Source organism: Panthera leo, chromosome D3, assembly GCF_018350215.1.
Source record: "Panthera leo isolate Ple1 chromosome D3, P.leo_Ple1_pat1.1, whole genome shotgun sequence".
Taxonomy (NCBI): domain Eukaryota; kingdom Metazoa; phylum Chordata; class Mammalia; order Carnivora; family Felidae; genus Panthera; species Panthera leo.
Window position 1 is genome coordinate 23,704,290 of NC_056690.1, and position 24,759 is coordinate 23,729,048.

The 24,759-nt window shown below is 47.6% G+C and overlaps 1 protein-coding gene and 1 long non-coding RNA gene across 5 annotated transcripts in view; one reads left to right on the forward strand and one right to left on the reverse strand.

Annotated features, from left to right (window-relative positions):
* ZNRF3 (zinc and ring finger 3) overlaps positions 1-24,759 on the reverse strand; it is a 153,150-nt gene that overhangs the window by 8,565 nt on the left and 119,826 nt on the right. For 2 of the 4 annotated variants that reach the window (XM_042911489.1, XM_042911490.1), the window contains 2 exons: positions 958-1,032; positions 408-539 (listed from right to left, as the gene is read on the reverse strand). In XM_042911489.1, coding sequence (XP_042767423.1) covers positions 408-539; positions 958-1,032 — 207 coding nt within the window. The other 2 variants (XM_042911492.1, XM_042911491.1) reach the window with 2 other exon arrangements.
* LOC122204191 lies at positions 17,652-22,861 on the forward strand. The gene is made up of 2 exons (XR_006195541.1): positions 17,652-17,733; positions 22,292-22,861. It is a non-coding gene; the product is annotated as an uncharacterized LOC122204191 (long non-coding RNA).

Genomic DNA, 24,759 nt, shown 5'->3' on the forward strand with positions numbered 1-24,759 from the left:
ATTTATCCTCTGGGAAGAAGGAAGTTTGGCCTTTTTCTGTAGTCTGGGTCAAATGGAAGGAAGGGGGACAAGGGAAGCTGGGTGCTGGGATTCCTTCCTTCAATCCTCCTCAGCCTTTCAGAGGGGGGCTGGAGGGAAGAGAAGGAAGGAAAGGAGGCTACCAAGAGGGAGTGCCGGGTGGAAGAGACCAGAAACACCTTAGCACAAATCATCTACTTCCGGAAGGTCTTTTCACATCCTTTGTAAAGGAACGCGAGGGCTGACATTTCTCCTTGGCCTCCGGACTTATACCTAATCGAAACTGCAGGACCTAGGCTGTGTCAGCATGTTAGACAAGAAAGAAGATTGGAACAAGAGCCCAAAGGGAATAAAGGCACAGGGAGCAGTAGAGAGGGTGCCGGGCTCACTCGAGGCGGGCGGTGCTGAATCCTTGCTCGAGCTACTTTCTGCTTGTTGACGATGTTCATCAGCTTGATGGCATCTGCACCCTTCACGTACACCACCGGCCTCTTGAGTGGGTCTTCTGAGCCCTGGTTTAGCTGTGGACGGAAAGACAATGCTGGTTAAAGGGCGTGCTTACTTTAAGAAGGAGAGAGAGTGAGGCTGAAGGGAAAGAACAGCAGACACCATTTGAAAATCCCCAAAGTCCTCAAGCGGGACAGCCTTGGAGCTTCTGGAAGGGCGAGGCTGAGAACAATGCTCGTTTCAGAATGGCGTGGGCAGGCTGAAGGCCCAGAAGGGTCTGTGAAAATGCCCCCCACAGCCACCAACCTCCTGGCTCTTCACTCCTCTCAATACCCTCGCCTTGGAGTCTGAATGATGTCTAGACATGGGTCTCTAGTGTCAGCGGGCAAGCGCAAAGCCCTGAGATGAGGGTGACGGCCCCGTGACACGCCGAGCTAACTGAAGCCCTCTCTGGGGCAGGGGCTGCAATGCTGCGTGGCCCGAGGAGTTTACCTGGTCAATAGCTTCTGGGTTTTCTGATACATCAAAGATGACGGCAGTGGCTCCCCGCTGCACTGCCCGCTTGGCCTGGCAGGGGAAAAAAGAACAGGTTGGCACTCTTGCTCCTCTGACCTTTCCAGAGCTGGCCTGGGAAATCAGACCTGTGTTCGAACGTGGAATCTGACAGTTACCAACTTCTGTGACTCTGGGCAAGTTGCTAATAGCTTCCCGAAACCTCAACTTTCCCATCTGTAAAAGAAACAAGGGGGGACGAGGGGACAATGCCACCTACGTTGTACAGCTGCATTAGGAGAACCAGAGTTAGAATAGGTGGAAATAACTACCCGGGTACTGAGTTAACCTTTGTCTCCCTATCCAGCCAAACATTAAAAACAAATCAACAACCTGCCCCGTCAGCATGAAGGTATTGGTTTCAGGATCTTCTGCTATGAACACAGAGCCACTGGCAACCAAAGTAAATGCCTCTGGTCCTTGTCTTGTGGTCGGTCCCGCATCGTTCCCGCGTCACCCAGGGCTGCCGTGAGACTGGCACACGGAATATTTCCAAGGGGATCTCAAAATGGTCAGCTTAATAACTGACATAAGCTGAAGACCTCTGGAGATGTTGTCAGAGGGAAAAGCTCCGAGAAAAAATCGTAAATGGGGATTTAGAGCAGTTGGCTGCCAAACCTGGCTGCACATCAAAAACCACTTGGGAAGTTTGTAAAGCAGATTTCCTGGCTTGAACCACAGAGACTGATTCAGCAGGGCTGGAGTAAGGCCCAGGAAACGGAGTTCTGGAAGTTTTCTGAGGGATTCAGATGATTCAACCACTTGGGGAACTAAGGATCAGAGAGAGATGAGATGCGAATGTTTTAGGAACAAATGTGAAGTGGTGGAATTCTTTTTTTTTATAATTATTATTGTTGTTATTATTATTATTTTGAGAGAGACAGAGAGAGCAGGCTGGGGAGGGTCAGAGAGAGAAGAGAGCGGGAGAGAAAACTCTCAAGCAGGTTCCAAGCTGTCGGCGCAGAGCCTGGTGTGGGGCTCAAACTCATGAACCGTGAGATCATGACCTGAGCCGAAACCAAGGGTCAGATGCTTAACTGACTGAGCCACCCAGGAGACCCTGGTGGGTGGGATTCTTTTTTGAGGGAAAGGATTCTTTTTTAGCCCAATGAACCTTCTGACTTTATGTCTGGCTAAGTGGATAACAGAGTAGAAGCTGTGGAAGAACAAGACATAAGACGTAACCCTTGCTTTTCGGTTCCTGGATCTTGTTAGAGAAGTAAGATACCTCTAATGTGGGGGGAAAACAAACAAAAATCAAAATAAAACCCCAAGCCTCCTATAAGAGGCGCAAATAATGGCTACTGTTCAGAGATCAAGAAAGTCTCTAGGAGCCAGAGTGCTTGAGAAAGAATACAATTTGACTGGAAGGAATCCCTGTTGAGGGAATAATCACTACCCGGATGCAGCGTGGGAAGGCAGCACTGAACCTCCAAGAGCCGACCGAGCACGTGGCTGGACCAATGGCTTCACAAGCCCACTAGAGGGCAGTCTTATCCCACAGCTTTTAAGACGATCCCCTGGCCCGCACCGTGTACCAGAGAAGCGGGACTGTGAAATCCTCACGGATCCTGCAAAGTCCCCCGCAACTTAATAAGCCCGGGCACCCTGGCTGCTGTGCTGTGGAAGCTGTCTTTCTTCCCCTGGGGACTCTTCTTTGTTGAACTGAGACTCCACGTAGTTCAAGTCTCCTCTACCTCCTGTCCATCCCACCCCTATTGCCTCACCAGCAAGCTGTAGTCGGGAGTGGCTCTTGGGAGTTATTCCTGGCTCTGCCACCGACAAGCTGCCAATGGTGGGCAAGTCACTGAATCTCTCTCAGTCCCAGTCTCAGTTTCCCCACCTGTAAGAGGAGGAAGCCTATGTTATTATGACTAGGGTCCCTTCCGGTTCCCAATCTTGGCCACTCAACTGAGAGGCAGGGGACTGTCCAGAGCAATGAAGAAAGAGTGACAGTGGCCCTATCGTCCGCCTCCAGAGAGAGAGGACATGATGGCACAGTGAGAAAGTTTGTGGCCAGGCGGTCACGTTCCTTCAAAAGGCTCTTTAGGGGCACTGACTCTCCCTTGCCTGTGGCCAACAGTTTGTGGGCCCCAGAATGACGAAGTAGGTGTCTTCTACTCAGGTGATACCCTCATCTTCACAAAATCTTCCCTCGACGTGGAAGGACCCCAGGGAACAGCACGGAAAACAAGGTAATCAACAGGAGCTTGTTCCTTTATTTGGCTTTCATTCGCCATCAAGCACATCAACCAGCACCTGAGGGAAACGTGCATTCAGATCTGTCCTGATCAGGAGCACCCAGCACCTCCCGCTTTGATGCTGGCGCACCTGCAGAGTCTGATGGCAGCGGATGAAAGGCTGCGGGACCCGGGGTAGCGCAGAGCCCCAGCCACGTGGCTGCTCGCGCTTCTGGGCTTCCCTGCTCCACAGGAACGTGGAAACCTCAAGGATCTGGAGGTGAGGCACGTATGACCCATTTGGGACAGGCACTTTTTAAAAAGGCATTTTCAACAAAATCTAGGGGGGTTGAAAGGTCTCCTGGTTTCTATAGTAAAAACAGCAGGTCAACGATAAGGTGCTTAAACCCCATGTTAACAGATCCATTTCACTGACTCAGACACAACCAAGCTAATGCACAGGATTCAAGTACAGATATTTCGTTTGAAAAAATGATAATTCTCACAGTTGACTTACTTTAAAAATTAATGGAAGCTGCTCTTTAAATAAGGTTGCATTTCCTGTCCATGCGAGGACTAGACAGGAGGGGAGTCAACCCAGGATCCTATTGAGAACTGGCCTGTTAGGAGGCAGCTCGGGATTTAAAATAGGCCATGAATAATCCAGATTTAGAAAATGACACATTTATCATACTATTCCCAAAGCAAATTAAAAAACACAACACTACTTGGTGACACTTTCCCCCTCGCCCCACATTTTCAGTTTAAAAATAGACAAGGCATCTTCCTGAACCAGTCTTCACATCTTAGATCATTTCAACGTTTCACCAAATCAAGCTTGGGCCAGAATACTGCTTCAAAACAAATCTAACGCATAGATTGGGAGATTACATAATTAGGAGATTAGCGGTCTTGTGATCACTAGAAACCCTATCTCTATAAAGTCACAAAACTCTTGAGATAAGGCTGTTTCAAAGAAAGGGTGGAAAAACGAAGCCTGGTGGATGTTGCTAGTAAATTGGGCTACAGTTGGGGAGGGCAGTTACCCTTGAACTGTGCACAGACTGGCGTGGATGGAAGAGCATGAGAAGGGTGTGAACAGCAGAAAACAGGTGGGAAGGCCTCCCCAGAGCAACCAAAGTTCCTCCCTGCCTTTATGGCCCTTTGCTTGCCCTCCCTCTGCCCCTCCCACACAGTTACTTTAACATCCTTCATCACCTCTGCTGCCTCAATCGGGCAAGACCTGACCAATGTGGACAGGTCAACACCAGTGAGCAGGTGACTGGAAGCCCAGCGGTAGAATGTGGAACATAAGGTTGTCATGGTCCTTTGTTTACCTTTCCAGGGCTTGCAAGACCCAAGGCTCGACAATGTCCATAGCCACTGAGACAAGTATCAGACGTGCAAACATCTGCACACTTACATTTTGCCAAGTACAAAGTTTCAAGCCCCGGAAGACAAGGTCCTACTGTGGTTAACACTTACAGCAATGCAAGACTCCTATGGTTATTCAATAAACGTTTATTCTGAATGAAAGCAAGCCTGCCTGGGACCATACTCTTCGGCTGCTGCCCCCTGAACGTGGATATGGTTTTCCCCTAAGGAAAGTGCTTCTATCAACATGTTTGAGTTTTGAATTTCCGGATGGGAATGAGGCATTCTGATGAGAACGGTCCCGGTCCCGCTACCACCTTGTGGGTAGGAGAACTCAAAGCCTCCAGTCTACTTTAGTTTCAATTAAATTCAGGAATTCCAATCAGGAATGGATCTGGCACTCTCCCCAGTGTGTGCAGTTACACCCAGGCTTGGTTACTCCCAGCAGCCCCTGGGCAGACTCCATTTTTCACAGTTGTTTATCTGTTTGTCTAGCACTCAATGTGTTGGTCCCAGTGTCTAATACTTATTAGAGGAAATCTTTGACAGAGTATCATCTTAATCGGAGATAACCCAAAAGATGATGAAAAATCTCCTTTGTCCCAAACTCCTGACCACAGGATAACCAAGGAAGTTGGATCATTAGTGCTGATATGAAGACCTCTGTCTTCAACCTCTTCTAGGAAGCTCTGCAGACTTTTTTTGTCCCTACTGAATACAATTCTTTTTTTTTTTTTCATTTTGTCTTTTCTTTTACACCTATCATAACCTCCAAACAAGTCATTAAAAATTCTTTGTAGACATCTTTTAAAGCTGTGAAATAGACCTTCACATACTCTACTTACTCACTTATGTATTTTTGATATTTGGGCTCTTTTGATTTTTTATTATGATAACTAATGCTATACTGAATAAATTGTGGCTTAATTTCCAATTTCTTTAGGAAGGGAGGCCCAGGGCCAAAGAGTATGGAGATTATTTTAAGAGTTGCAATACAATCTATACAGGCTTTTAATGCCCCTCCTTATAAACCCACTCAGTTCTTAAGGATGGCACAGATAATACAAGACAAATTCATCAACACATTTAACTTCTGGGTAAAGTGACCTGTGGTGAGCTGGCTAGGGGAAGGAAGTCAGTTTGAGAGTAATCTGCCTGATACTGCATATGCAGAAAGATACTCCAGTGTAAACTATCATGTGTTGATTATATCTACTGATTCTTCAAGGTCAAGTTCATGTGCCACCCCTCCCATAAGATAGACAAATGCTTCTCTGTAGCCTAAAGCAGCTCTTATCCCTCTCTGGGCCCTAATATCTCTAAGGATTTTTTTTTTTCTGCTGCTTACTACTTATATGATGGATTTTTCCCCTCAAATAGGACTATCTTTAGGAGTTTTGCTATTTATAAAAGTAAAATGTGCTTAATGTGAATATTGAAATTGAAAGCAAAAAATAACTCACCCTTATAGCCCAGCTTTATAACATTAACAGTGTGGCATATCTTTCCATGTTTTCTTTTAAAAAAAACCCATATATTAGCAGCAGTAAAATGCACATATATACTCACATATCAAAATACACTTAAAAAACACTAAAATAAACTGTATGTATATAATGTTCTGTACTCGCCCCCCCTTAACTCAACAATTTGTTCAACAATATTATATGCATCGATATAAAAAAAAATGTTCATCCTCCTTACCAGGTACATATATTTTTCCATTATATGGTCGTAGCAGAGCTTAAGATGGTCTCCTGTTACAGGATTTCTATATTTTCTCTATTATAAACAGTGCCATATATACATTCTCATACTCATGGTTCTGCTGGTATCTGGCTTTAAATAAATAGCTAGGGGCGCCTCAGTGGCTCAGTCGGTTAAGCATCCAACTTCAGCTCAGGTCATGATCTCACAGTTCGTGAGTTTGAGCCCCACGTTGGGGCTCTGTGCTGACAGTGCAGAGCCTGGACCCTTAGAGCCCACTTCAAGTTCTGTGTCTCCCTCTCTCTCTGCCCTTCTTCTGCCCTGCTCACACACTCTCTCTAAAATAAATAAACATTAAATGAATAAATAAATAAATAAATAAATAGCTACAAGTGGTCCTGCCTCGCCAAAGCGCACAGATCTTACATGTAAATGCCTGGCCTGGGTGCTGGGCTAACCCGCCCTCAGGGTCTAAAGGAGCCAGGAGGTAGACCTTCCTTGACCAGTCTGTGTGCCCCGGAAAAAGCCTAACAAAGCAGATTGCCCTGGGCATGGTCCACACTCAACAAATTAACATGGTAGGCAGGAACAGAGTTTAATTCTATTTGCAGTGCTATTTTTTCATTTATTTTTTAACAGTAGCAATTAACCAGTTACTCTGCGTGCTCAGCCCTGGAGATACATACAGTAGTAAGCGGCGTGTGGCAGACCCCGGTCCTTAAGGAGTGTGCATTCTGCAAGCAATGCAGGTACAGACAGAGGCCAGCCGAGTAATAAAGGAATAGTCTGAGTGTTTCATTCCAAGGACAAATGAGTAAGAAATTATGGACATGGGATCAGTTATCCCATGTCTCTATTGTAGCTTTTCCCAAAGTACATATCACAGGATGAGATTTTCTTGGTCAGGGTCCTTTGAGAAATGCTGCGCTTTCTAGAGTGACCCCTGATATCCACAGAGCACGTTAGTATGATAGAGGCCCAGGAATTCCCCAGTTTTTTGGATACAGAATCCTTTTGCAGCAACTTCTGTCAACATTCCCTCCCTTCTATGCGAGACGTTTTGGAACCCACTGCTCAGGGTGCCTGGGTGGCTCAGTCGGCTAAGTATCTGACTTCAGCTCAGGTCATGATCCCATGGCTTGCGAGTTCAAGCCCCATGTTGGGCTCTGTGCTGACAGCTCAAATCCTGGATCCTGCTTTGCAACCTGTATCTTCCTCTTTCTCTGCCCCTCTCCAGCTTGTGCTCACTCTCTCTCTCAAAAATAAATAAACATAAAAAAAATGGAACCCACTGCTCCATGGTGCATGGTATGCCAACGAGAGTGGAATATCACCCCTTATTATTCATTCCCTTGCTCTAAGGTACAGGTAGGAGGCTGGGGGATATGGCAGGGATCTACATTTTGAGCTGGAAAACAATTAGTTTATACACCGCAATTTAAATGAGATGGCTATTAGTATGAAAACATTCAGTTCCATAGTTCAACTTGGCAACTACTTAAGAGGTCCAACTCTGTGCCAGACACCTCAAGAAAGATACAAGCCAAGACCTTCTAGAAGTGTCTGTCATTATGCACTGGCTGTTGCCCTGGGAGAAGAGCTCTTGCTTGGCAAGGAGCAGGGTGAAGGTGTGGAGATCTCTTTTTACCCAAGAGAATGTTCACTTGTGGGTCTCCTCTGATACACTTATAGAGAGCAGTGTGACCTAAAGTGGCAGAAACCATTATTGCAGAGAATCCAAAATGGCACCAGGGCTTGGTTCCTATGATTTGGCATCAGCATTCTCCTTCAGTTTGGGTCCCCAAGTTCCATCTATGGCTATTCGCAAAGTGGAGCACACGGTCCTGGGCATCCGTGGGTCATTTCTTGCTCAGGCTGATATGGGTGCATGGCGTCTTGCCACAGGCCTACCCTTCATGCAATCCTTACCCTCCTACAACCTAGGCTCACAGGGGCCAAGTTAAACCTTTGCCCTCACCCCTACACTCAACTGCTTACCAAGTTTTGCTGATTCCATCTTCCAAATCCATCCATTGCTTTTCCATCCCCACTGATGCCACCCTGTCCAGGACACCAGACTTCTCATGTGAGTCACAACAACATTCTCCCTTGGGGGTCCTCTAGCCCATTCCACCTGGCCCTCCCCCCGCGCCCCCCCCCCCCCCCCCGCCAGTGTAGTCTCTACCCAGCAGTAAAGGGACTCTTCTAAATCACAGCTCTGACCTGGACCACTCTCCTCGGATAACTGTGTTACTCTTAGGGAAAGCCAGGACCGCTCCGCTGCTTATGGTAAACTCCACACTCCAACCCCGAGTCTAACTAGGCCGAGTTCTCACTAGTTCTCTGATGGCCTGTGTTCTCCATGCTGAGGAACGCTCTACCTCCCCAACACCAGCTAGCCATTACCTCTTCTAATTCTTGGTCGACTTAGGTGTTATTCCCTTTACACTGTTACTGCCTGTGGCCTGACTGTGCCCCACTGTTGCAGCTCTTATGACATCACACTGCAATTGTTTACTCAAAGTGCCTCCTCACTAGAGGGCGGCCAATGTGTCAGACTTCTTTCCTGCTGAATTCCCAGAATCCAGCAAAGGGCCTGGCACAGGGTAAATGGCCAAAAAAATGTTTGTTGATTAACCCAGAAAGATCAGCTTTTGCCCTCAGGGTTAGCATCAAACACCTAGGTCGCTGCTACTTCAAGCATAGACCGTAGCTCGCTGCTGGTCACCTCATCTCCGGTTTCCTTTGACTCAGATTGAGAAAGGTCTGCTCTCTACCACATCTCCTTGGAACTCAAGATTCTGCACATTTGAGACTTTCAGGATTTGGTTTATTAACTGCGTGCACATCCCCTGCGGCGGCATTTGCCGATGGGCCTCTTACTGGTGGTTAGTGCTAATGCAGCCATAGTTGTCTCTGGGCAACCGCGACCTCAGCCACTACAAGTGACTCTGCCTCAATGTGGATCTTTATCAGGCCCCAGGCCCCTGTGTGAGCACATCTCTGATGTCAAACCTCTTAGAAAACAAGCCCGTGCACCTGCAATGTTTGTTCCTTCCACTCTCTGGAGGAAGGCAAGGTCCTTTAAAACTCTGACCAAGGGAAAACGCTCACCAAATGACTACCCTTGGGCAAACCCACAGGAAGAGATGGCAGGAGATGCAGATTTTTACAGCACCCTCCCATCATCACTCAGGGGACGCTGGCTTTTCTTCAGCCTCAAAGACTGGTGGAACCTATGGAACATCCTGAAACAGGTGGAGACAGATGGCCTGTACCAATAGGGGCCTGTCTTGGGGAAGTGAGCAGACACCAGTCTGCCTTCCCCACCTGGTGCGAAGACCGGAAGCTTGGCTTTCTGGGGGAACCAGTGGCAGACTCCAAACTCCCCCACTCAGTGACAGCCTCTTTTGGGGGCAGTGAGACCAAAGCACAGGCTTGAGAGGCACACCCGCCTAAGGCTTGAGCCTGGGGCAGATCATTGCCAGGAATGCAGGGTGCCAGGAACAAGTCCTGGGTATGGGGCCACTGCCGCAGGGCCTGCTCTGTGGTCGGAGAGGAACAGGGGCTGTGAACACCGATGGAGACCAACCAGGCCTGACACCCACCGGTCTCTCCCTGCTGGTCCTACCGTAGTCCAAACAGCCAGCGCTCCTTGGGTCCTTTTATGCCCCACCCTCCGGAGGCCACTGAGTGGTTTTTAAACCCTCCCTCCTCACTTTTTCCTTTCCTCCTCCCCTGTGTTCTTCGCTTGGCAGTGACCACCCAGGCACCAGGCTCTTGATCATTCTGGTCAGCTGCTGTTCCCTGAAGCATGAGTCACTGCTCTGACAGGGGATAGATACTCTTGCCAGGCAAGGGGGCTTGCAGGGCCCGTCTCACCCAGCGCCCTGTTTTCCTACAGAAACCTTTCGTTCCATAGGAAATGAGGTCACACACCAGAGCACATGGGTAACCGGTGAGAAAATGCTGGCGCCAAGAAGGGGGCGGGTGTCAGAAGCGTGGAGGGAGAGGACCCTAACACACAGGAACCACCAGACGAACCACCTGCTGCTCTGGGACAGCCCAGAGAGGAAGGGGTGCACCTAGCTTTAAAAAATAACCTGCTTTCTTTAAAGCATATGCAACATAAATGATTTTACCAAGCCAAACTTGCAGGGAGTGTGGCTTATTCACTTTCATGATTTGGAGCTCCTAATCCACTGCCTAAAGGAGATCAACACACAAAACGGCCCCAGAGGGGTAAAGAGGGGCGGGGCTGGGCCGCCAGGGCAGCCAGGCAAGCTCACTTTCCGGGAGTGGGAGAGGAGGTGGGTGGGGGTGGTGGTGAGGGTGGGTGGCGCTGCTCTGCCCGCTCCACCCGACTCCTCGCTCCAGGGCTTGGCTGCAGCCCGGCCTGACCTTCCAGGTTTCGCTGGCAGGAGATCAAAGTGCCGAAGCCACAAACACAGCTCAGAACTCGGAGGCCCCGGCGGCCTCCCCCCAGGGTCCCCCCTTCCCTTCCACCCTCCAGCTTCAACCCCTGGCCCTGCTACTCCACGCCCTCCTTCAGAGTCCCTCCCCCTCCGCTTCCCCACGCCCCCCAGTCCTTCTCCCCACTCAGTAGGGCCGGCCTTTGGGGGCGGGCTCCCATCTGCCCTTCGCCGACCCTACCGGGCTGGCCGCGCCCCTCCCCACCGGGAGAAGGTATTTCTCGCCTTAATTAAAGTCATTAAGCCTCCAAAGGCTCCTGCGGGCTGCTGGTTCTGAGCTCCAGAACGAGGAGGATGCATTTTAAGTCCTAGTTAAGATTATGCTGATCTATTTAGGAGGTATGTGGCAGCGAGAATTCAGCGGTCAAGTTAGTGGTTAAGGCTGCCTCCGTTTAAATAGTATTATTTATTCCCCAAATATGTAGCAGTCCCACTTAATTTCTCCTAATTAAAGGAATCATCAGAAAAGGCTGGAGTCCGTGGCCATGTCACGGCGCCATTGCACAGGTTGGTACCCTCTTCACAATCAGAAAATGCTGGGTTCAAACGGAAAATGCATTTCCCCAGATCTTAATCTTAAACATAGACATTTTACACCAGTTCCAAGAAACACAATGATCCTCTTTGTTTTCACACCTGACAAGGAGCACCCCAACCCAGGAAGCCTGTCCACACCCTCCTTTCCATGGCCACTGCTGGGTGAAGGGATGTTATGGAAAAATGTCTGCAGTCGGGTTGTTTGATGAGATGTCTACGCCTGGCAGAGAAACTTTTGGAAGAACTTGTTAGCTGCTATCTTGGGTTGAGTTTCCAGAAGTCCCACTTCAGGGCCAAATCTTACAAAGTCAACAACTAGAAAATTTAAACAGGACCACTCCCTTTTCTGCATATGACAGGTAACACTTGTTTAATAATCATTGGCAAGTTAATTGGGTGGCGTATTTGGGCTTAACAAGGAACAACAGTGCCTACAAAGTCTGAAGACCCCCCCAGCCTCCCTTCTGCCTTGAGAGGTGGAGGGCAGACTCTTTGAGGGCTGAGGGCTGGGCTCCTGGCTACTGCAGCCATCAAGCAGGGCAGACTTGGTTCTCAACCTTGGCCCACTGAGGAGGCAACTGGGGAAGATTTAAAAAATACCCTGCCCCTAGAGATGATGATTTCATCTCTGGGGAATGGAGCCCCGGCAGCAATATTTTTCTAAAAGTTTCCTAGTTAGTTTTAAAATTCAGGTAGGGCTGAGAGCCACTGAGCTCCAAACTGCAGGAAGCCCCTGGGATGGCTGTCAAAAATGCACATTCTGGGGCCCCTCTTCTGATTCAGTTGGACTGGTGGAGGTCCAGAAGCTATCTAAACAGCACACGGGCAATACTTAACGATGGGGCAAAGGAAAAGTGTTAGCGAATTCCTGCATTAGGTGGTACACTGTTTGAAAAAACAAGATTACTCTGATTATATGATTTTCTTATTTGTACTAAGAGGAAGAGAATCTGAATGAAAGAATGTTTGCATGCCTGAGGCAGGCTTGCTCCTAACATTGGAGGGAATTGGGACAAGATCCAACAAACCACGAAATAAAATATATGCCACCCTTCTATCTTTATGTACACCTTCATAAAGATCCGAAAGGTCAGGTTCAACTGAGATTTCTCTAACTCCCTGGAGTTCCTCATCAGGACATGTCATTGTGGAGAAAGCCAACTCCTGACCCACCTTGCATTTCAAGAGGACTTGTACACATGGGCATAAACACCCCAGCCTCGAGGCTAAGGTCTGTCTATCCTCCTTGGGAAGAGGGGTAGGATCCCAGGGGAGTCGGCTCCCAGGAGGATGGTCCTGGACAAGAGGTCTGCCAGGTGCTGGAAGCCAGCACTGGCTCATCTTGGGGGAATTTGGGATCCCGGGAATGGTTTATAGAAGGGGGCTTCCCTTGGACTCTTCACCCAGTGGCCAGAAGCTTCAGAAGCAGGGCCTTTATTGCCTGGTCTCAGGACAGTACTGGCCCAAAGCATCAGACTCCAAGAGGGAAAAGTGAGCAAAGCACCTATTATGCACCAGACAAGGCAGTAGGTGCTTTCAAATGGCATGCAACTCTGTAGTCAAGGGAGTGTTGACTCCCATTTTATAGCTAGAGGCTCAGAGGTGACCTCACAAAGCCACGAAGTAGAGAGGTGACATGTGACCTCATCCTCTCTGTAATCCCAGGCTACAGAAATACTGTGGTTATCCTAGGGCTTTCCATAATCAAGTGTGATAGAAATGTGTGCACATATATCAACATGAACGCTGAATCTCCAAGTATTCCATTAATAGCTTATGTAAGTATTGCATTTCCCAATCCTACAAGGCATCCAGATAGCTCTTACCTAACCCATTTGGACTCCCTCATCTTTAAAACTCTCTTTACAAATGTCATGCAGCTCATATAGTCAATGTAAAGAGAGGTGGCAGGGTGGAAAATTCTACTGTTGTACAGGGTTAGCTGCTTGAAAGCTCATGTTTTTTTTTTCTCAGAGGGGCTATTTCTTATTGCCATTCTAGTCAACGCGAGCTCCCAAACAATACAACTTTTACTCTGTACACTTCTTAAAGATCTACCAAGGTGGTTCCAAAATGGTTCCCCATATGCCCTGTCACATTGTGTCCTTGAATCTGTGACTTGGTATCAGCAGAATTTAGGAATGATATGGCTCCATTGTCTCTCAACTTCACACCAGAATCACTTACAACAGCAAGAGAACCAAACCCCTCTCTCTAGAGAAGGGCAGAGTCCCAACCCCCTCACCCTGAGTCACACCAGTCTTATCTGGGGCAGTCAGTTTGATGACACCCCCAACGAAGGTGGCCAGGAGGAAGAACACAGCCTGAAGGTGACCCGTGAATGGGATCAGGGAAGGGGCAAGGGCAGGGGGAGGAGCTGTCACCTCACACAGCTCGGGCTGAAATCCTGGCTCACCTTGCCAGCGCTGTGACTGCGGGCAGACTTGACAACCTTTCTGTGCTTCCTCCATCTGTTCAATGCGGATCATGCTAACAGGACGTATTCTCACGGTTGTTGAGAGAGGTCAGGAGACTAGATGAGAAGATGCCAGTCGACTGGCAAGTGCTGAGACGCATGCACTATGTGTATCTCCTGTGGGCACCTGGCCCCTCCCTTGACTGTTTGCATACAGGATTCTTCTCTCCAGGAGAGAGAGCCCAGTTCCCACACAGAGCGGCAGGCGGAGTCACAGAGACTCCACCTTTGAAAGGTTCTGGAAGTCGATGTGTCTCTGCCGCGCATCACATACACACAGGAACGTCACAGTTGGGGGCAAGAAATGATGCCATGGCACAAAGCAGGCGGAAGGCGGTCAGACGCCCAGAGGCATACTGGGATATCCTGGGGAGCTATTTAAAAATACCGGGGCCCAGCCCTCCCCAGAGACTGAGGGGCACTGGGCTGGAGGTGGACCTGGCCTCCGGAGGTTTGAAAGCTCTCTGGGTTGATCTGTAGGCATAGCTAAGATAAATAACCACAGGGACCAAGACCCTAAGGAGCTCAGAGGAGAGAGGGTGGCAGGGAGTGTGCTTAACTCCAACTCATCATTCTCTCCCAGAACTGCCAGATTCCTTTCTCAGTTATACTATTTGGTTTCTAGAAACCCACTCATGCTATTTTACCTCAGACTTAACAAGAAGAATGTACTTCAAGGCAATCAACAATTGAGCTTCCTGTGATCTGGCTCTGGGAATGAGACCTACCTCCCCCAACGCAGAAGTCTGGGTCCTTCACAGTCAAAGGTCTCAGAGGCGGTGACTATCACAAGCCCCTAGACTGGCACCTGGAATCCGGCAGGCAGCAAATGCTGTGGGGAGGGGCCGTGGGCACAAGAGCCAGTCTCTATCCCATATGGGGCAAGCTTTTGGGGTTCACAGTAGAGGTTCTCCTAGCTCCTTAGGTCCAGACCTTTGGCTTCTACTCCACAGGGGTCCCAGGACCTCAAACAGGGGTGTCTACCCCCTGGCAGGACAGAGCCACAGAATGCAAGTTCCAGAAGTGTCCTCTGAGATAACAGCATGACAAAAGTTCTGAAAGATATGAATTCCAGGGACACCATTTTCAAGTTGAAGTCCCATTTTTCTTCACAAAACACATCCTTTCTTGAACTAAAGCCCTCAAACACACTCTGGGCTGAGTTAGCCAAGTCATAGAACTTGGATGCCAACTGCCCAGCTAACATCCACGTCTCTGCCAGTAAATGATGACAGCATTTGCTATTAGGAACAATTCTAGTGACACGGACTGGAGTGTGGAGAGGAGATACCAGATGTACCAGCTGAGATCACGGGTTAGTCTGTAAAACATAACAGGAGTTAAACCCAGGAAGGCCTTGTCTTAATGTCTGAATAAAAGAACAAGTCCTATAGTCACATCTCTATAGGCCAACAAGCTGAAGGCCATGAAAACTATACTCTTATTTCTTCCAAATGCATTCTAGTCCTGGTGCTTAAGTCACCACAATGGTGGTGATGATGGAAGGGGAAGGAGAAAAGCTGACCCAGGCACCAAGGTGGCCTTTCTCAGGCCGAGAACGGACAAGAGGTGAAGGGAAAAGATGCTGTTGGGCACCCCCAGGGGCAGCAGCTATAGTACTTCCTGCTTCCTGTTTGAAGTCCCATCCACGTCCCTCTGTTTGGGCTACAAAGCAATATGGGGAGCGCAGTCCTTGCCTGTGCAGAGCTTAGAGAAATGGAGCTACCCCGTTTCTAGCAAGGGAAACAAATGAATCCAGAGCTCAACAGTGTGGGGCCACCTTGAAGGGTGCTCAAATCAGGTCTGGAATAGATGAGCTTGGATGTGGATGTGGATGTGGATGTAACGGGGCTGGTGTGGTCAGGAAGTACTTCATGGAGACCAAGCTGCCCAAATGAAGAAGGGAAGGCTGGCCAGGAGCTGGGCACACAAGGTGCTGGCTGAGGCTCGCAGACCCTACAGATACACCAAGGACCAAGAAGGGAAGAGGTTCACAAAAGGCAATGCTTGGTTACATGGGGATTATACATTACAGTCCACGCACAAGGCCACAGTGTAAACACTGGCCACCATTTATTAACTAGCCTTTCTCTCGGTAGCAGTCAGCATGCCCCCAGGTTAGTTTCTGGTATACAACACAGCATTCACACACAGCCCCTATGGTTTACTAACACTTCTGGATCACTGACTAAAATTCCATTTTCTCTGGAAAGGGTTCCCTGACCCCTGCAAATAAGGTTCATTTGGGTGGCTAGGTACTTCCAGACAAAAAACCTAATGTGACTGTCTTTCCTACGGTTTATTAATTTAACACATACTTGTTGAACCCCTACCATAATGGTACCATCGTATGCTGAAAAGAGCCATCCTAAGAGATCTAGTCCTTCTTCTCAAGGAGAGCCACTAATCACACTAGGGACCCGTATGCACAGCAAGAAATACTCCTTGAATGGAAGAAAAGAGAGAGGAGGAGGAGGAGGAGGAGGAGGAGGAGGAGGAGGAGGAGGAGGAGGAGGAGGAAAAACGGTGCCTGCTGACAGGGTCCTCGTGTCTCCACTTTATGTCAGACCTCACTTACCACTCGGTGGACGGCACACCTCAGCAGTGCCGGCACGCTGCCTCAGAACCCTCGCGCAGCAAATTCTAGAACATCTATTCCATACGAACACTCATATCCAACTATAAATATAGGGGCAATTATTGTTTCAAGAAAGCAGATTAGTTTTAAAGTATAGTTGGATAAACTTTAACAGTGCAGAAAATTGAAAAACCCAGTTAAAGACTTTAAAAGTCCTTAGGATGAAAGAGGAGAAAGGGACCATGAGCCACAGAAGGTGGAGTTGGGCTGGATCGCTTCCTTTGGTCAATAACAGGTCTATGACTGTGTCATTAAGAAAAGGACTTCTTGCAAAGGAACAGCTTAATCCCAGGAAAAGGAAAGAGTAAAAAGGTTACATTAAGGGAATCAGGGATAATCTCTATCAATTACCCAGAGCCTTTCCTGTTGGGGAAGTCTCAAAAGAAGAACAGGAAAAGAGCTGGGTCATGATCCAGGTGCTTACGCTTTGTTTTATGATCCAGGAGTTTGGCAGTCTGGTTTCTAGGGGAGTGGAGAGAGCTAAAACGGCAAGTGCTCCGTAACCCCCCAAACAAGCAGATTGTTACAGAATATGGCAGTGTTGGCTCGAGAGGAGCCCAACTATGGCAGGCACGGGGGACCGGCTGGCATCATTCTGAGGCTAAACAAGTCCAACTGCATACCCTCCAGCGTCTGGGACGTTCGAAAAGACCAGTGAGCCAAATCCAGAGAGAGAGAGAGCGAGCCTGCTTCCTGGCCCCCGAAGCCAATGAGGCCCAGCTGAAGAGTCACTGCAGTCCTCATGCAGAGGGACAGAGGGGGCCTGTTAGGCAACAGTGACCTCGACTATGGTCCATCGGAATCGATTAAGTGCCTCTCAGTCCTGGAATGGGATTAAAGAGCACCTAGTCCCACATCCTCGATTTGCAAAGGATGCAGTGACTTCCCGAGGTCAGAGAATGCTGGCAGCAGTGGAGGGCGTTCAACTTAGAGCCGACTGCATCCTGTCAACCCTGCCCCATACTTCTTTAGCGTCCATTAAGTTTTGCCATGTCCAAGTTTTTCTTTTTGGGGAAAAATCAAAACTTAGGGGCATCCAATGTTAGTTTTCCAAAAATAACGGAAAGATATATTTAACTAGCACCCATTACTAAGAACATAAATATTTTGCGTATTATTTTAAGCAGTTGTTACTAGAACATTCCTGTGCCGAGAGATCTGAAGCCAAGCGTTTACGGAGAGGATTATTAAAAAACTGACGTGTGAAAGGAAGAAGGCTTGATTATAATGGACTCGCTAGCAGACAGGTGTACAGGAGTTTAGAAAGGAGGCGGAGTCTTGAAAAGAAGTATAAATTCAGATAATTCCAAATGTACTGAGTTCACTGTCCAGGTGAGTCCTTTTGAATAATAACAGAAGCCCCTAAGTGTTCCCCGCTATGCTGGGATTAGGACATCTGCCTAACTCAAACTTCTAAAACACAGAGTGGCACAGAGCACCCAGCCCCTGTGACTGTGCTGTTCACACCACACATACAGATAGCCCCATTCTCGTGATGTCATGCAGATATGCTACATTAAGATACGATGATAGACCAGGACCAGCCAAGACTAAGAGATATTCAGCGTCCCCAAGCCCCAAACCCTACTTGGGTCCCAGCTTGGAGAGAAAGTGTGCCCAGGATCAGGGCCTGACAGTCAAGAGGAGGTTAGGTTGGGGGGTCACGTTAACATCTAACAGATGAAGTTACAGATTAACTCGTCACTGGTATTGGTTGGTTAATGTACAATTTTGTAGGTAACTTCAATAGTCCTGGCCCAAGTTCAGAGTTAAAAAAAAAAAAAAAAAAAAAAAGGCAGTGTGCCCTTTTCTCATTTAGAATTTAAAAAGTGATGGGAAGGAATAAACAGATACATACAACCAACACGAATAAATCTCAAAGTAATTATGATGAGTGAAAGAAATGAGGTTAAAGAGTACATATTTGCATGAGTGCATTCATATAAAACTCTATAAAATTCAAACTAATCTACAGTAGGAGAAAGCAAATAATGGTTACCTGGGGATTGGGGAGGAACAAAGGGGAGGGGTGGGAGGGCCTCCAAAGGGGCAGGAGGGAGCTTTTTGGAATGATAGAGTACATTGACTGTGGTGATGGTTTCATGACAGGGGTGTGTGTGTATGTGAAAACTTATCAAATTATACACTTTATTATTTTTTTATCAAGAATTTATAACATCCATTTTTTAAGTTTATTTATTTTGAGAGAGACAGAGAGAAAGAGAGCATGAGCAGGGCAGGGGCAGAGAGAGAGAGAGAGAGAGACAGAATCCCAAGCAGACTCTGCACTGTCAGCGTGGAGCAGGATATGGGGCTTGTACTCACAAACCGTGAGATCGTGACCTGAGCTGAAACCAAGAGTCGGACGCTTAACTGAGCCACCCAGGCGCCCCTACACTTTATTATTTTTTTAAGGTTTATTTATTTTTGAGAGACAGGGAGTGAGAGCATGAGCGGGGGTGGGGGACAGAGAATCCGAAGCGGGCTCCTTGCTGACAGCAGAGAGCCCAGTGTGGGGCTTGAACTCAGGAACCGTGAGATCATGACCTGAGCGGAAGTCAGACGCTTAGCTGACTGAGCCACCCTGGTAGGTGCCCCTCAAACTATACACTTTAAATATGTCCTGCTTATTCCAGGTCTATTATACTTCAATATAGAACTTAAAAAAAAAACAGATGGGGGGAAGAATCCACAGATATTTTTCCCCATGATTCCTCTAACTTCTTAAAAGTAAAATTTTAATGACACAAAGAACTCTTTACCACGTGATGCTGGTAATTTTAGCTAATATAGGTAAATTCTAACGCTGGTCTAAAAAACTATCCAGACTGAGGCAGATAATACCTCCTTCTGATACTCTAAAACTGTCTTCAGTATTCTAAAACCAATCCCCCTCGAAGCTGGGTGAATGGGAAAGGGAGACTGGTAGCACAGTGCCCGCATGGACTCTGGGAAGCAGGCAGATCCCAGGTCAGTATCCATGAGAGAAAATTACCTTAACACAAAGATGATCAGGACTGCGTGTGTGTGTGTGTGTGTGTGTGTGTGTGTGTGTCTCTCTCTCTCTCTCTCTCTCTCTCTCTCTCTCTCTCTCTGAAGTTGCTACTGCTGCCCACAGTTGGGGGAACCAGTGGCCTGAGGGCTTTTTTTTTTTAAATTCACGGTTCTCTTACTAAATTGATGCCCTTAGGCAAGTCACTTCATATCTGATCCTCAGTTTCCTGATCTGTAGAACTGGAACAGTGGTAGGACTTTATTAGGTTGTTGAAGGGATCAAATAGTTCAGAGGTATAAAGCGCTTGGCATAATTTGGGCACATGGCAGGTGCCAATGGCAGCTGTGATTACTGTTCAATGATCTAGTCCTAAATGAGTAACAGCACTAAAAGGTGTTGGTTGTTGCCAATCGGACAAAGGCTGCTTCTTTTTTTTTTTTTTTTTTTAATATTTTTTCAATGTTTATTTATTTTTGAGAGAGGCAGAGACAGAATGCAAGTGAGTTAAGGTCAGAGACAGAGGGAGACACAGAATCCAAAGCAGGCTCCAGGCTCCGAGCTGCCAGCACAGAGACCAACGCGGGGCCCGAACCCACGAACCGTGAGATCATGAGCTGAGCCGAAATCCGACGCTCAACCGACTGAGCCCCCCAGGCGCCCCTGGACAAAGCTGCTTTGAGAAAGGGAACTTATGTTTGAGTTTTGAACCGGGTATATGAACTGTCTTTAGTAATTGCTTTATTTAGCTTGATGCCATGAATACGAGTGTCATTGTTTTCCCCTCCACTTGGGCTTTCGTTTGGAGCTGAACTGAAACAAATATCCTCCATAATTAGATGGGTCATCAGAATTTAAACTGCTCCACTGTGATCTTCAATCCTTCCTGGCTCAATGGAGAGTTACACCAAAGTATCAAATAGCTCCTCCTGCCAAGAGTTACAAGAAATTCACACCTGTCAGGGTAGACTGAAAAAAATGGCCACAATACTTCTCCTTTCAAGAGGTGGAGCTTATTTGGGGTCACTGGGTGGCTGTGGGTTAAATGTCTGACTCTAGACTTCGGCTGTCATGATCACATGATTCATGGGTTCAAGCCCCACATCGGGCTCTGCATGGACAGTACAGAGCTTGGGATTCTCTCTTACTGCCCCTCCCCTGATCCCTCTCTCTCTCTCAAATAAATAAACTTAAAAAAAAAAAAAAAAGAAAGAAAAAGAAAAAGTGGAGCATCTTTTTTGGTCCTTGAATCTGGGTTTGGTCATGTGATTTGCTTTGCCCAATGGTTCATTAGCAAACCTGATGCATGCAGAGGCTTGGTAAGTGCCTGTGCCTGGGGCTTGCCCTCTTTTGCTGCTGGAAACCCTTAGACTATCATGCGAAGAAGTCTGATCTAGCCTCCTCGGTGAGGAGAGACCACATGTCACGAGGGCACAACTATTCCAAGTGAGGCCCTAATGAGCCACGAGCAGACCAGAGAGTGAGCAAACTGGCTCAGACCAGAAGAACTGCTCAGCTGACCCATAGAATCAAGAACAAATGAAAATGATTGCTGCTTTTAAGACACTAAGCTTCAGGGTAGTTTGTTACGCAGCCAAACTCAGACAACATACCTGTGCTGAATGAATGCTCCACAGGGTCATGTCACCTCACCCAGGCTGTCCTCCGTGCCGTTCCACAACCCTGTTGACGTGGACTTGTGCTCGTGAGCCTGCTTCTCCTTCTCTATATCCAGGTTCCATTTGCTGACATGGTCCCTGCTTGCCTCTGGAAATTTCCAGACACTAAGATCCTGCTTATATATACACTTCTCTCAACTCCTCCTCAGTCTCTTTTTTTGATTTCCCCCCCTCCTCATCCCTTACGTTAAGTTTTCCTTGGAGTCGTGTGCTGGCCCCCTTTTCCTAGTCCACTCTCTTCCTAAACAAGCTCACTCAGGCTCTTGGTTTGAACCTACACTCCCACCTAATGGCTTCACAAACGTCATCTCCAATCCTGACCCTTTTCTTGAATTCCAGGACTCCAATTCAGCACAGTTGAAACCGGTCACCAAGTTTTTCTCAAACCTGCACCACTTGACTCACACTAATGGAACTGTCATCATGAGATCCCAGACCCTTCTTTGCCCCCTCCACATCCAGGTCGCTCAGATCCACCCTCCACAGATGACCCGCAAGTAGGCTCCCTCCTTTCACCTCCCTGTTTCCAGTCTTTTTTCCAGTCTGTCCCATACATAATGCCAAGAGTTACCTTCTTGCCTTTTTCAGAGTCAAGTCCCAACTCCTTACCTTAATGTCCAAGAATCAGCTTAGTTTAGACACAGTCGACCTGGCCTAACCCCTCTCCCACTGCCTGCCTCCAAGCACTGTGTGCTCCAGCCACACAGTTGCCTATTTCTGAAAAATCAAGACACCCAATAACCTTTTTGCTTTTACCTTAATTGCTCTCCCGGACCTTTCTTTACCTCTCAACGCCCTTCTCATGCAAGGACCCACCTAAAAGCCTTTCTGCGCACAGCCTTGCCCAAGTTCTCCAGAACCATCTCTATACCACTGTAGCCTCCATGTGAGCCCTTCTTATGAACCCTCACTTCACTCCCCCGGTTGATGGGAATATAAGCATCCTGTTTTCACGTCCCATAGGCCAGGCCACGTGCACAGGAAAGCCCTGCTCTACCCTTGTTTTCTTACCATAACGAAAAATCACGGCATCCCCTTTCCATTCTCAAACGTGTGCTAACTTTGAATGACAATATGGTTACCCTACTTTGGTCTTACAGTGCTTGACACAAATCAGAGGCATAAAAGCCTGCTAATCCAACCCATTTGGGATCATTCTTCGTATTTATTGTTTGACTGTCAGACAACATTGATCTGTGCTCACACTTGATTCACTCAGCCTTCCAGAGACAACCCTGGTGGTGGTACTCTACCAGCAGCTTAAGATAGTACGATGGAGATCACAAACTCTGCCCACAGAGGCCAGGCGTAAGACCGATGGCCGTGGATATGCTGCCGTGGTGTGAGGGGAACAGCAGCACGGTGGGGTCTGTGGCAGGCGAGACCACACACGCCTGTCTGATGGGAGCAGCTGGCACACGGCTCAGGCCGTCTTCACCAGAGGAGTGGGGCACCAGTGCTGCCAGGTCTTCTGACTTTCCAAGAGGAGGTAGAAATGTGGATTTTTAAACCTTCCAACTGAAGTGTTGGCAACTGATTTATACTTCGAACACAGAGCGGGTGTACTCTGAATAGCCAATGCCTCACCTCTTCGGTCTCCAGCAAACCCACAGATCTCTGCCTGGAAAACGCCCCACCTTCAGGAATGGAAATAAATGAGTGGGCTCCAGAGGCGGGGCTGAGTCTGTCCCTGCCACTCATCAGCTCGGCCGCAAAGATCATCTATGGGGGCAAAGCACCACTGTCTCGGTTTGTTTAGAATAAAGGGGTCAGACCCCCTTTCTTTCTAGGTGTTGGTTGCCTTTCCCATTTCAAGTCTCTTAGATGAAAACGTGTGGCAGAGGTGGCCTTACTGCCCCGCACTGGGCACACCCCCGAGGACGCTATGGGGAGCTTCACACGGGAAGGAAGTTTCTCCAGCTGAAGTCACAATGCTCTGATACAGCAGCCCCACTCCGCTCTCTGCTCACCACAACCTGAGCCAGCCCTCGCTCACAGACGGGGCAAACTCTTTAAATCAGAATATGTAAACATCTCATTTGAAACTCCCTGGTTAATCAGTAATCACTCTTAAATACTAAGAGGTCACTCTCATATTAAGGAACAAATACACTTCTGTTTCTATCGCCTCTAACAGGTAATTTACAAAAATCCCTAACTTCAAGCTCTATCTCAAGTCTCATTAAATTAACTCTTAAATTTAAGTCCCTTAAATTAACCTTCACAGAACAAGTGGAAGGATGGCCTCATTTCAGGCTTTTCCTACTGTAATTATTCAGTGTTACCAAGACTTTACTGAGTAGAACAAACACAGGAAGTGGGTTCTGGTATAACCTTTTATTTGCTAGAGCTCCCACCCTTTGCCCTAGCAAAGCCTTGTTTTCGGATTCACTTTTTTCTAAAGAGAAAGTTCTCTAACGCATTACAACCTATCTCCACACGTTCATCTTCCTTAGGTGGTCAAATACCACTTCACTGTCCCAAATGCACCTGTCACGGGCTGGGAGGGCACTTTGTTGGTCTAGTCTCTAGGTTTTCATGCAAACAGGAGGTCAATGCACTGGGAAGATCTGCATGAACTGTGACGACGACCTTTGCCAGTAGAGACATCACTTAGTACTGATCAGTTGACCTCTTGCAACATTATTTAGTTCGGAGTATAAGATGCAACCCTTATCAGCCAAGCCAGGTTTAGTTTTAATCAGTTGTTCCTCCCACCCCCCTTTCCTTCCTTCCCTTCTTAAAGCCACTGGGAGAGGGAAAGAACAAGTCTGGAAGAAAGGATATCAACCCGAAGCAATACTTCAAAACCCGATTGCGATTACACTTTGGATTTTTTTTTTATTATGCTTTAGATTTCTTAGGCTACAACTAAGCATTAAAAAAAAAAAAAAAAAAAACATCAAATGGTAAGTTTTAGGCACTTATTAGAATAAAGGTTTTGCGTACACATCCTTTTACATCACACAGCATATTACATAGCTTTCAGAGGGTTTAAAAGCATTTGTCACAAAGTAGTCAAGTAGATGATATTTAACAAGAGACCTAAAATAAGCAGTTAACTTTCTGTAAGACTTGAGGGTCCCCATTTTATTACTTGCTGGCTACCTCTGCATCCTCTCTACTGACTGTGAGCTCCACGAGGGTGGGGACTCGTCTATCAGTGTCACGCCTGTATCAGCAACATCCAGCACACAGCCTGGGAGATAGGAGCTGCCTAATGAACATTATGAGCGAATTCCAAAGATGTATTCTGTTCTACGCTAAACTACAAAAAGGGGCTACTTGGAATCGATCTCACTGAACTCCCTGCGCAGCCGGGAGCCTGGGGCATCTCTGCTTCTTGTCAAGTGAGAGGGCTGCAGTAAGATGGTCTGCAAGCTCTCATCCCCACCACGGGCAGTTCTGGGCACGGCTGCTGCTGAACTGCCCTTGGTTCAGGGATCCCATAAACATCAGCAATCACATCATCCCAGCCTGCCTCACAGCTAAAGCAGGCCAGCGGCTACTGCTACTGGGGGAAACTGCTGAGGGCGTGCAGGGCATTAGGAAATGATTTCAGATAACTGAGTGACATCAAAGATGCCACTACTATTAATTGCCTTGTTAAAAAACAAAAACAAAAACAAAAACAAAGGATATTAAAAAGAAGGGGGAGGCACAATCCAAAAGTGGGAAAAAACAGTG